This window comes from Capra hircus, chromosome 27, assembly GCF_001704415.2.
Source record: "Capra hircus breed San Clemente chromosome 27, ASM170441v1, whole genome shotgun sequence".
NCBI lineage: Eukaryota > Metazoa > Chordata > Mammalia > Artiodactyla > Bovidae > Capra > Capra hircus.
Window position 1 is genome coordinate 30,477,431 of NC_030834.1, and position 12,599 is coordinate 30,490,029.

General features: G+C 37.9%; 1 protein-coding gene across 2 annotated transcripts in view; it reads right to left on the reverse strand.

The window, feature by feature from the left end:
• The window catches only part of PRIMPOL (primase and DNA directed polymerase), a 51,061-nt gene extending 38,464 nt beyond the window's left edge, over positions 1 to 12,597 (reverse strand). Inside the window, exons 1-5 of one of the 2 annotated variants that reach the window (XM_018041883.1) lie at positions 12,335 to 12,597; positions 12,080 to 12,107; positions 6,231 to 6,469; positions 4,860 to 4,957; positions 3,531 to 3,660 (exon numbers count right to left, since the gene is read on the reverse strand). In XM_018041883.1, the coding sequence (XP_017897372.1) occupies positions 3,531 to 3,660; positions 4,860 to 4,957; positions 6,231 to 6,410 (408 nt within the window). In that variant the 5' untranslated portion in view covers positions 6,411 to 6,469; positions 12,080 to 12,107; positions 12,335 to 12,597. The remainder of the gene's footprint in view (positions 1 to 3,530; positions 3,661 to 4,859; positions 4,958 to 6,230; positions 6,470 to 12,079; positions 12,108 to 12,334) is intronic. The other variant, XM_013975388.2, reaches the window with a different exon arrangement.

The following is a 12,599-nucleotide window of genomic DNA, read 5'->3' on the forward strand; positions in this document are numbered from 1 at the left end:
CCTAGAGGGGTGGAATGGGAAGAGAGATGGGAGGGAAGTTCTAAAGGGAGGTGATATATGTATACCTATGGCTGATTCATATTGAGGTTTGAGAGAAAACAACAGAATTCTGTAAAGCAATTATCCTTCAATTAAATAAAAAAGAAATCAGAAAGACCTAGGCTGGAGTTCTAGCTTTGCCACTTAACAGATCAGTCACTTTAGTCAAGTCCAAACCTAACATTCCTCAACTGCAAAATGGGATAATGATAGAACCCAACTTTTCGGGTTGTTGTAAGAAGCAAAGAGAAAAATGAGAGTAAAGAGTTGGCCCAGTGCTTGGTACACGTAACTGTGTAAAAGCATTGGCTGTGCAGTCACTGGATGGATTACTTATGAAGCCTCAGTCTTCTCTGTTGCAAAATGGACATACTAAGAACCACCATGCAGGGTTATCTTGGGGTTAGACACCCAATGGTGGTAGTGGTTTAATTGCTAAGTCGTGTCTGACTCTTGCGACCCTGTGGACTGTAGCCTGCCAGGCTCCTCCGTCCATGGGATTCTTCAGGCAAAAATACTGGAGTGGGTTGCCATTTCCTTCTCCAGGGGATCTTCCCGACCCAGGGATTGAAGCCGTGTCTCCTGCACTGCAGGCAGATTCTTTACCAAGTGAGCTCTGAGGAAAGCCCCAGATACCTAATAGTTAAGCAATACACTGTGTTTACTAATGTTATTTTGATATTCTTATAGCATGCCATCTCCCACCAGGCTCTCTGATCCTACTCTCCTTCAGTAAATTTTTTGAGAAGGCCTCCTCAATTTCCTTATCTACATCAAGTTCCCCCATATGCTCTACCTCGAGCTGTAGCACTTATACAGCTGCTATTTTATCTTAACTTGTGTGGAATTTTTGCTAAGTTTCCTCTATATTACAGAGAATCTCTCTCACTATCTGTTCTCTCCTGCTTCTGTAGTCATTGAACCCTGATTATGGATAGATATAATATCATCCAGAAAAAGGACCACGTTTCCCAGACTCCCTTGCAGTAAGGTGGGGGCCATGTGACCAAGTTCTGGACAACAGGATGTGAGCTGAAGGAAAATATTCCGCTTCTACACTACAGTCTGAAAGCTGAGGGGCATGCTCACCCTTTCCCCTGTTCCACGGACTAAAATGCAGACACAGGGGTGGTGAGCCCTCTTGGACAATGTAAATAAAGGCATCTTAGGAACAGCAACGCAACAAGCCTCATCTCTAATACAATGGAGTCACATCCAGGTGTTACATGAGAGAGAAATAACTTTCTATCTTATTTATGCCATTTTAGTTTTAGGCCTTTATTACAGCAGTAAACCTATCCTAACTTATTATCCTCCATTACACGATAAACTCAACGAAAGCAGAAATGCCTCTTTGGGCTAACCATTGTATTCTCAACGCCTAGTCACACACACAGTACAGAGTGAAAGGATTTTGATAAACTAATAAAGTGGAGTTTTGAACTTTGGAGCTGTACAGAATAAATGTAATAATTCTGAGGTAATAAAAATACTCATTATTCCCTTCTCTTTTCCAAGTTAAATTTAAAATAAAATTTATAATCTATAAAAGTTGTAAATCACTATATTGTATACCTGAAATTAACATAATACTGTAACTTTAACTATAACTCAATTTTTAAAGTTTTTAATTTATTTAAATATTTAAATTGTAAAATCCAGATGTTAAAATAAATGATTATTTGAGTGATGCTACCTAGCAACAGTTTTATAAAACACTTTAAGCACCAGAATTCATTCCATTTGGCAGAAGCTGCTTACTGAAATTGTCAGTTAAGTTACTGAATCAAAGGGCATTATCTATTATCACTAGTTATGATTAGCCAGTTACTTATTAACAATCTGTTGTAACAGTTAATCTAACTTATACCTCCTCACAGAGACTCTAAAGGAAAAGTACTTATTGGATTATAAGCTTGTTTCAAACTAACCAATAAATGAAATTAATTTCAATATAATCATTTACAAGATCATATAAGTAAAATAATCCTAATAATTTTTCTACCAACACAGTAAATGTGTTAAATTAAAATGCTGTATAATTTTAAATTCAGATTTCTACAACTTTTTCCAACTTTTGCTGATGTAAAAGATTAGTGGTTCAAGACTAATTTGTGTAAGATTGTAAAGACTGAAAAGGAAAAAAAGGTAAGTTAAATACCTACATGTTCTTTGCCATATCAATGTTTATTAATCATTATTAAAAATAGGATTTGCACTAGTATTGATTTCTTTAGGAATAAGTTTCTAGTTTATAATACAATGAAGTACTTCTTTTTTAACCGTATTAAAGTGTCGGCGGAAAAAAAAAAAAAAAATCTCAATCTTAACTCCTTGTTCGCCAAAGACCACTTAATAAATCCTTCCTTAGGTAGTAAAGTATATATCATACATCAGAACAGAGTCAGTGTTTATCGATTATTTAAAATGTAATTAAGGTTAAAAATTAAACGTAACAACTATAATGAAATAAAACATTTAAATTTATTTTTAAGAGTCCAAAGGCTACCTTAAGAAAAACATAACTTTTTTGCTATTTTTTGGGAGGGTTAGGGGAACTTATGTGTACTTTTTTTTGCTTCAAAGCCAGGAGAAAGCTAACATGATTTTTTTTTTAAACAGCGTTTGCATATCTTTTTCAAATAAACTTATAATAAAACATATAGACATCGATCACAATCAGCAGATATTCTTAATCAAAAACATTTTAATTTGGATGTATTTCTAACATTATGAGTCATCTACAGTTAACATCTAAAACAAAAAATAGTTAATGTTAATACCTACTGAGACCAAATAATAGTTAATATAGTATACCTTAACCAATACAATCTTAAAAGATTTTATAAATGAACCTAACAGAGCTTGGTTGCACAAGCCCATATTCCTTTTATTACTAACTTCCTAGTTGACATTGCTAAATCAAAAATAAACACTAGAACTACACTTTTTCTCTTTGTTAAAAATAATGATAATTATGTTTCTAGACCAGGTTTTGCCAGTAACTAGTTGTTGGACCTGGAACTGGAATTAAGTCTCTCTAGGCTTGAGCGTCCTCACTTATGATGATGTAAGAATAGTTCCCAACATTTCTGTCAGCTCAAAAATTCTCACACTATTTTTATCCGAATTTTCTTGAATTTTATCTTAGAACTCAATTTTTACTGTAAAAATTACTTTCATTTGATATTCAGAATCAACTGTAATGTAAAAGGATATATAAGAAACAGAAAATTCCCAAACTGCCACTTTTCTCAGTTTTTCTTAATTGGATACAGTAATATGAAATATACAAACATAAGCTGAAACTTCCTCCTTTTCAGAGGTTTACTCTGAGGAGTGCTACTAGGAAATGAAAATCAAAAGTAAAAGCAGGAGAAACACTGAACCTGTATGTTACACGGGCTGGATTCATTTAATTCTTTTAATGACTGAATCACGGAAAGATATACGAGTAGATATAAGGAGAAAAAGCTGAATCTGAAAGTTACCTCAATGAGTAATGCAACCATCTTTTTCCCATCAGCTCCTGGATTGGCAAGTTTGTTAAATTCCAAATCAAAATAAAGCTTGCACACAGCATTTTCAGGAATGACTTCATAGCAGTGTAAGAGATTTCTTCTGAATTGAATAATTCAAGATTGTTAGGCTTATATCTCATTCTTTTTAAATCATAGAAGCTGCTCTTGTATCTCAAAATAGCATATTAACTGTGATTTAATGACATATAACTATGACATTGTGAAGGCAAGATAAAATGAACAACTGCTGACCCCAAGTTTATGGATCACAGTATCAAGAGTTTCCATCAAACAAGATATAGTAATCACATTCTGTAACACTACTTAACGAAAATACAGTCTAACTTCATACTGTTATTTATTCACAGATGATTTTGATATCAGACATTACTTTTACATTTGCTTTTGATATTATCATGAAGCAAATTTTGTTTGAGAAGACAATTTTCTCAAACTGGGATCCCAGGATCACATATACTTGGGAGTCCCTGAATTTTTAATGAAAATTTTTAACTTTCACATTTTCATTAAGAATATTTTAAAAACTGCTTACACACATTCTGAATCATCTGACTTCAAGGAGCTTTCACATCTGCAATTTCATTCTCACTGGTATGAGAATGAAATACCTCACCAAGAGGGTTTGACTTTAAGAAGGGAAAAGTAAAACAGAAGCAGCAATAAAAATAATGTGCCCACTCTGCTCTCAGAGTCTGGCCCTGGCTCTGGCCTTAAATGTTAAGAATGCTCAGGGGAGAAAAAGGTGTGAAGTTAGCCAGGGGAAGGTATATATACAGATTTATCTATTTGCAGAGATCTCTACAACAGATGCCAGAAATGGAAAAAATTGACAGAATTCATGGCTCTGTCTAGGTGATAGAAAACTGAAAGGCATCCATAAATGAATATTAACTAAAAATAAAGGTGTCATTTGAGTAATTTGAAAAAAGATGACCTTAATATGGGTTATTAATAACAGATGCTGAATTGATTGATAAACTGCTTAGTGATATCATATGCAAATAAAACATTTATACCAATTTGAACAAAAACGTCATGGGGGAATTGCATGATCACATGGCACAGGAATTCAAACACACACAATTTTTCTCCTCTAGCACCTGCTGAGAGTCAGTGTTGCGTATGACAAGGTAACTTCAGAATTCAATTATAATAGGAAAGGAGTAACGAACTGGTGACTGAGAACTATGAAAGCCCAGGCAGCCTGATCTAACTTCACAAGCATTTCCAGATGAAGGAAATGTACTTTCGACATGCTGTCTTTTAAAAGCTACTTACCGGGATTTATAGTAAAACCAAAGTTGAGCATAAGTTGTTACCAGGTAAATACGCTGTCCATCACCCACTTTGCATTCCAAAGCAAATACATGAACTTCCTTTATAAAATCAAAACTATCAAAAATTAGTAAAAGTGCAAATTCAACTATAGCTATTAAATGTTCATATAGAATTTTACCATTCAAATTTTCAAAAACTGAAACATTTGTATTATTAAAAATAAGAAAATTAATCACTAAATCAATGCCAGTCAAAATCTAGTTGTTTTTACTTATATTTATTCACTCAGGTAATACATGTTTAAGGTGCAAACAATTAGAACATCCAGACTAAAAAGAAAATAAATAAATATTTTGTAATCATTTGACTTCCTGCTGTAATTTTACTTACTAATTTATGTAATTTTTAAAACTACCTGAACACTATTATAATTTGGATTAAACCTAAATAAATTCCCTAGAACATACAAAAACACATGGGAACCACTTTAAAAATATATTTGCATGTTAATCTCAAAAGCTTAAGAAAAGTTTTAAAATGCTTAACTTTAACAAGTTACTAAAAACTTGTTAGCATTAACAAGTCCTCCTTAAAAACTTTTAGCATTATTTTTACAGATGATCAATGAGTGGAATCACAATATATTTCATTTATGCTGGATTTATGCTGGATACATGCATCTTTTCATTATATTTCTTTATATTCCCAACAGGGCCCAAGAAGCAAACGATGCGCAATACACAGCTGCTTGTTTATTTCTAAGTACCATCCCCTTTGTCAGGCCAGCATGCAGCAAGCATGTCTTCCTCCCACTTTCCTAATGTGTTGGAAATGATGAGAAATCCACTCTACTACTCCAAAACACAGAGCGGACAGAAGAAAGAAGAAACATGGGTGCTCTGGTAGCATGATTTAAGCTCCAGGGCTTATCAATGCTAAGCTATGACATCTGAGACACTGTCATTTGCTGTTGTTCAAATTCAAATCTCTGATCCCTAATTTCATCCTTAAAATCCCACACACCACTCACTCTCTTTGCTGATATTTCTGTGGGTATTATTTTAGTTTTACTCTTAAACGCATACTATTATTTTTCAGTCCACGAACAGTCATTTTTCCTCTAAGCATAGCTTCATTTCCATGTCACTACAAATTTTTTAAACTATTTGGCACCAGATACGTCACCCTTTTTCATTATTCATATAAAGTAAATGGTTAATGACTCATAGGGATATTTTTCCTAAACAGTATAAAAAGACTGCAATTAAATTCTTCTGGTAAAATAGGTGGCCTGAAATGAAGACAGACAACAGAGTCTTTTTAGAAACCTTAAGTTATAGTAGCCCTAAATAAAAGGATGAGTACAATTACCTGTTTACAGCTTTTAACAAAATTAAAAGCCTGAGTTTGCCGATGAAACAGTTTCCAAATGGAAGGTGGTTCTTCTGGCTTGGACAACCTCGGTCTGTACACCGAGGACAACGGTTTCCTCTCATAATGGGATGCTCGTTCCTCAATCTGCTTCAGTGTTGCTTCCCATTTTCTCTTCATTGGATCAGGAGTATGGGACGACTAAATCCTGTCCCGTGTACGACTTCTGTCAATTACAACTAAAACAAAACAAGGACATAAGTTTCCATCTTTAGAATATATTGCGTCTTATAAAACTTCAAAACTCATTTCTGCTTATTTCTCTGTCTGCTTCCACAGTGTGTTTTGCATGAAGTTTTAATGTGAAACAAGGACAGGAGGACTGAGTATCAGAAATCTTTAGATCCTGGCTCTTCCATCTGACAGTGCTACAGTTTTGAACCGTTAATGAAGTTCGTGGGCTTCCCTGCTGGCTCAGATGGCAAAGAATCCACCTGCAATGCAGGAGACCTGAAGTTCCCTAAACTGTAATCAGCTGCAAAAAGAGAAGCAACATGATCTCTAGGTAGTTATCTTGAAGACACATGCAATATGAAAATATTTTGCAAATTACAATACTTCATGTAAATATGTGGGGTGTGGTTGTTTTTTTGTTGTTTTTTTTTTGCATCCCTATGCATTACTATAACCATTTTGTTACATCAAGTGCCATCTACCTGGCCCAGATGGTGGGTGGTATTCCTGTGCTATTATTTCCTACTGCAGAATTCATTTCTAAGGCACCACTGTACAATTCTTAGCTCCCTTTTCCTTTTTGGCCCACTGTTCTTCTTTTCTCCTCAAACAGCTATTAGTGGGGAGGATAACCCAGTATATGAATGAGAAATTACAATATTGGCTAGTTTTGGTTTGGGATGTATGGTAATCATAAGCATGGTTTTAGAAAAGACCCCATGGATTTTAGCCCACCAGGCTCCTCTGTTCATGGAATTCTCCAGGCAAGAATACTGAAGTTGGGAGGCTCCTTCTCCAGGGGATATTCCCGACCCAGGGTTCGAACCCCGGCCTCCTACGCTTCAGGCAGATTCTTTACCATCTGAGCCACCAGGGAAGCCCCAAATCAATCTTCATCTCTGTTAATTTAATAACTGTATTTTCATGATTAGTAAATTGAAATGACTGCATTTTAACCCTTTTATTAATGACATATGTTTTTGTTTGAATACAAAGCTTCCATGTTAGCCATACCAAGGTAAGAGAGTCCAGCAATACTTTGCCAATTTGGGATGGATTATGGTTTACTTACACAGGAAAAAGGATTTTTAGAAGAGGGGAAAAGCTGCTAGTGTAAAGAGAAAAACAGAGACAAATTCTCTGGCATTCCTCCCATCAAGGGCTGCCAGCTAAGACCACTCCTGTATAGACTCTGGCCTTGGCCTTGTGACCGGTTTCAGCCAAGGTCACATCGACAAATGTGAAGCGAGTAGAGGTTTAATAAGTGATTTTGCATGGGATTTGGCGATCCTGGAGTCCTGCTCTGAGAACCTCACGCTATAGCTCAAGCCTCACAGAGTTTTTTCCTGGTACCAAGGTACCCCAGCTGTTAGCCAGTACCACTAACTATCAGATATGGGAGTTAAGCCATCTTAAACCATCACCTGAACTCAATGCTTGAATAAGCCTAAGTGAGTTCAGGTGAAAGATCCAAAGAACTGCCCAAAAAATTGTTTTTAAACCCAGCAAGCTTTGGCCTAGTTTTTACCAAAAAATAGAAATAACTAATAGTTTCCTTCTTCACTAGTTTCAACTAGGTTGTAATTTATGCATGCAGAAAACAGATATATTTATTTCTCTTAAGTGACACAGTATCATATACTAAAGTATTTGAAGGCAAAATCCCCATGTTCCTTTGGCAACACATATCTAGGACTTTGTTTATTATGTTGATAAACGTACTCTTGAATGCTAGCAGAAAATTTTACAACAACGTAAACTCACGAGCAAATGACTTATTTTCTGGAAGGAAAAACACAATCACCCTAGAAGATTGAGAGGGTGGGAATAATATGACATTGTCAGGAAAAAAAAAATGTACGTTATCCACAGATTTCAAATTTGACTCAGACTAAGAAATTTCATTCTCTGAGTTAGATTCAATCCACATGAAAATTACAAACCAAGAAACAGAAATAAAATTCCATCAACATAAATTTCATAACACATATGCCTAGGAAAGGAATACAATTTCATTGAAGAGATGGGGCAATTTTTAATACAACTGTGTTAATTTTTCAATGTCAGTGCTGCTGCTCCTTACTGCTAGATAGATTCTGAGTATTATTTTAATCTGCTTCACACATGGATAAAAGTCTCCTCCATTTCAACAGCTAGGAGACCACTAGTCTCCTAGCTGAGAACTGACTTTATGAAACTAACCTTTAATAACGTCCACCAATTACATAATGAAGAAAATAAACTACAGAATCCAATCAGATGTAAACTGACTACTGTCTAACAAATAACTGGCTAGAAATAACCACGTCGATGTTCACACTTAACAGTATCAGGAAAAATTTTTTCTGGTTTTGTAAAAATGACCACAGAAGTATATATGAAAGTCAGGGTCACAACAGAAAACCAATTTAACACTTAGTAGACTGAGGAAACCATACATGTCAACAGAAAAAGAGAGAGAGACGTTCAAAATACGTCATGCCCTCTTGTTCTTTGCAGTTTTAAAACTGTAGCAGCTGGGTCGAAAGACAACTGGATCTTAGACCATTCAAGCAGCAGGGGTGAATGACGAAAGCAGAGGAAGTGGAGAACAGGAACGCATCTGGCATTCTGGTTTTGGACTGTCATATTCCTTATCCCTACACCCTAGAGAATACATCACCACGTTAGAAGCGCTTTTCACTCCTGGTGGGGAAAGTATTATTATTGTATATATATAATTAAACATGAAAACCCCTTTTCACATAGGGACCATAACTATTTTTGTAACCATTTCCAAGCCCCAAAGAAAAATATTTGTTGTATTTTAAAACGCAGGCTTGAGAGGTCTTTTATTTCCTAGGTTTGCACAGAAAAGATTGTTTAACCATTCTGGATACCGATTTTATAACTAAAGGTAGTCAGGCTGGGAGAAGGCTGGCTGAGTATTTTTAGAGTAACTGTAGTGAGAGAGAGGGCAGTGAGAACGGGGGTGTAGAGATAACTCAGAAAGCCAACCTAAGTAGCCTTGGTTTCCCTAGGATTATGGCTAGACTTGCTCATCTGTTGACACTTTACCACCTGGACAGTTGGTACATGTTTCATGATTACTGGCTTCCATGCTAGTGGTAAGGAATCTGCCTGCATTGCAGGAGAAGAGGGTTGGATCCCTGGGTTGGGAAGATACACTGAAGAAGGGCATGACAATGCACTCCAGTATTCTTGCCTGGAAAATCCATGGACAGAGGAGCCTGGTAGGCTAGCCTGTGGGACCGCAGAGAGTCAGACCTGACTGAGCACACACACACCAGAAGAGCTGAAGCCTGACTCCCAAGGTTCTCTCCAGCCCAGTTCTCCTAGTTTCTTTTTTGTCTAATCACAGTTCAGTTCAGTTCAGTTGCTCAGTCGTGTCCGACTCTTTGCGACCCCATGAATCGCAGCACACCAGGCCTCCCTGTCCATCGCCAGCTCCCGGAGTTCACTCAGACTCACGTCCATCGAGTCCGTGATGCCATCCAGCCATCTCATCCTCTGTTGTCCCCTTCTCCTCCTGCCCCCAATCCCTCCCAGCATCAGAGTCTTTTCCAATGAGTCAACTCTTCGCATGAGGTGGCCAAAGTACTGGAGTTTCAGCTTTAGCATCATTCCTTCCAAAGGAATCCCAGGGCTGATCTCCTTCAGAATCAATTTCTACTCCCCACTACAACTTCTCCCTCTGTCCTGAGAATAGTTTCAAAAGTATTTTGTGTTTTCCGATATATATGTTCAAGTTCTAATATTTGGCAATGTTTTCTTAATATCATTCCTTTTAGGGCCTCTTGTAATATATTTATTCTATTTCTCCCACTGCTAAAGTATTCATAATAATGTGACTAAAACTTCATTTACAGTAATTCAGTTTATTTCCCAGATGAAATATACTCTTTACATAATTTAGTATACTAATTGACTTTTTCTTTTTTTCCCCCTTCCTTCAATCATTTTGTCTATGCTTGAACAGAGTAACTCAAATTTAAATTTCCCAAAAGTCTCCTATAAGGAAGAAAACATTCAGTGATTCAGAAAATCAGAATTTTTCTGATTCTTTCACCCTTCTACCCTGCTCACAGGATTTCCCAACCAAACAGCCTAATTCTGCCAGACTAACCACCCTTAAAACCATTTTCAGTAGCCAAGACATGGAAGTAACCTGAATGTCCATCAACAGAGGAATGGATAAAGACATGTGGTATACATATACAATGAAATATTATTCAGCCATAAAAAAGTGAAATAATGCCATTTACAGCATCAGGGATGAATCTAGAAATTATCAAACTAAATGAAGTCAGACACAGAAAGACAAATATCCTACCAGATCACTCATATGTGGAATCTTAAGTATTTTTTAAAAATGATACAAGTGAACTTATTTACAAAACAGACAGATATTGCAAACAAGCTTATGGTTCAGTTCAGTCGCTCAGTTGTGCCCAACTCTTTGGGACCCCATGAATCGCAGCACACCGGGCCTCCTTGTCCATCACCAACTCCCAGAGTTTACTCAAACTCACGTCCATCGAGTCGGTGATGCCATCCAGCCATCTCAAAGGGGAAATGTGGCGGGAGTGGGAGGAATAAATCAGGAGCTTGGGATTAACACATATACACTATACAGATGACAGATAACCAACAAGGACTTTCTGAGTAGCACAGGGAACTCTATTCAATATTCTTATATGAGAAAAAAAAAAATCTGAAAAAGAATGATATATGCATAACTGAATCACTCTTGCTGTACACCTGAAATTATCACTGTAACTCAACTATACTCCAATTAAAAAAATTTTTAAGGACTATTTACATAACTTTTCCACAATTAATCACTCATTAATGATTCAGAGCATCACTAAATGCACACTCAAGTTTACCTCAGTAAGTCCAAACTCTTCAAAATCTGGCCCTAAACCACTGCCCATTTGATGTCTTATTATTCAGCCTTCTCACCAAATGAACCATAATGACCACTGCCTGCAAGATCTGGCCCACTCCTGCACATTTCCCTCAGCTGGAGTGCCGCCCACCTTCCCCCAAAGTCTTTCCCCTGGAGGCCCAGATCAAGTTCGGACAGCTGGGAGACACCTTTATAGAAATCTCAAAACTGAGAAGACACTGCCAGCTGTTTTCCTCTAAAGTTTCTCTAAGTAAATTAGTGCAATCTACACAAAAGCCACTTCTACTGCTTTAACTGGAGCATCATTTGATAAGCAAGTTTAGCACAGGAAGCGACCTGAGCCTCTTTATGGGGTGATGGGACTGGTTAAAAAAAGCTAGCCCACTAGTTATCTCTTACGAATAACTGCATGCCAACCACTGTTCACGTTGGGAGTAGGTCCTAGTCTTCAGTTTTATGCAGCAACAAAGGGACTGCCAAACACTGGTCTTCTCTCAACCTGGGAGGCATACAGGCTTTATTCCTAGGATCTGAGTTGCATAACCCTTACCAAGAGCAAACCAACCTTTTTAACCTTTTAAAGCCCAGGTGCGAACTGTTATTCCTACCTCCAGGGGTTGTTGAAAAGACATTACCACAATGTTAGAGCACAGATAAGCACTGAAGGAATGGTAGCCATAACACAGAACGAAGTAAATAATACCTGGTGGCTCAGATGAAAAAGAATCCGCCTGCAATGAGGGAGACCTGGGTTCGATCCGTGACTCGGGAAGATCCCCTGGAGGAGAGCATGGCAACCCGCTCCAATATTCCCACCTGGAGAATCCCGTGGACAGAAGAGCCTGGCGGGCTAGTGGGGGAAGGGGCAGTGAGAATGGGCGGGAAGAGACGGTTTGCCCTCCCGGAAGGCCCGCTGGTAACGTCTTGCTCTCTACCCAGGGGTCCGGCCTCCGTTTACCTCCAAAACTTTCGCGGGGGGCGGAACCCGTGGCTCCTCTGCGGCTGGCTGGACACGAGCTCTGCCTCCGGGGCGGGACGGAATCTTCAAACCGAGCGCGGGAACTGGGCAGGAGCAGGAAGTAGGGGAGCGCACGGGCCTCTAAGGAGGCCGCGTCCTAGAGCAGAACCGGGACCACAACCAAGCAACAGCCGGGAACGGCTTACGCACCGTCGCCGGGACGCTGGAGCTCGCTCGACCCGTGAGACGGCAGAGTTGTCGTGCG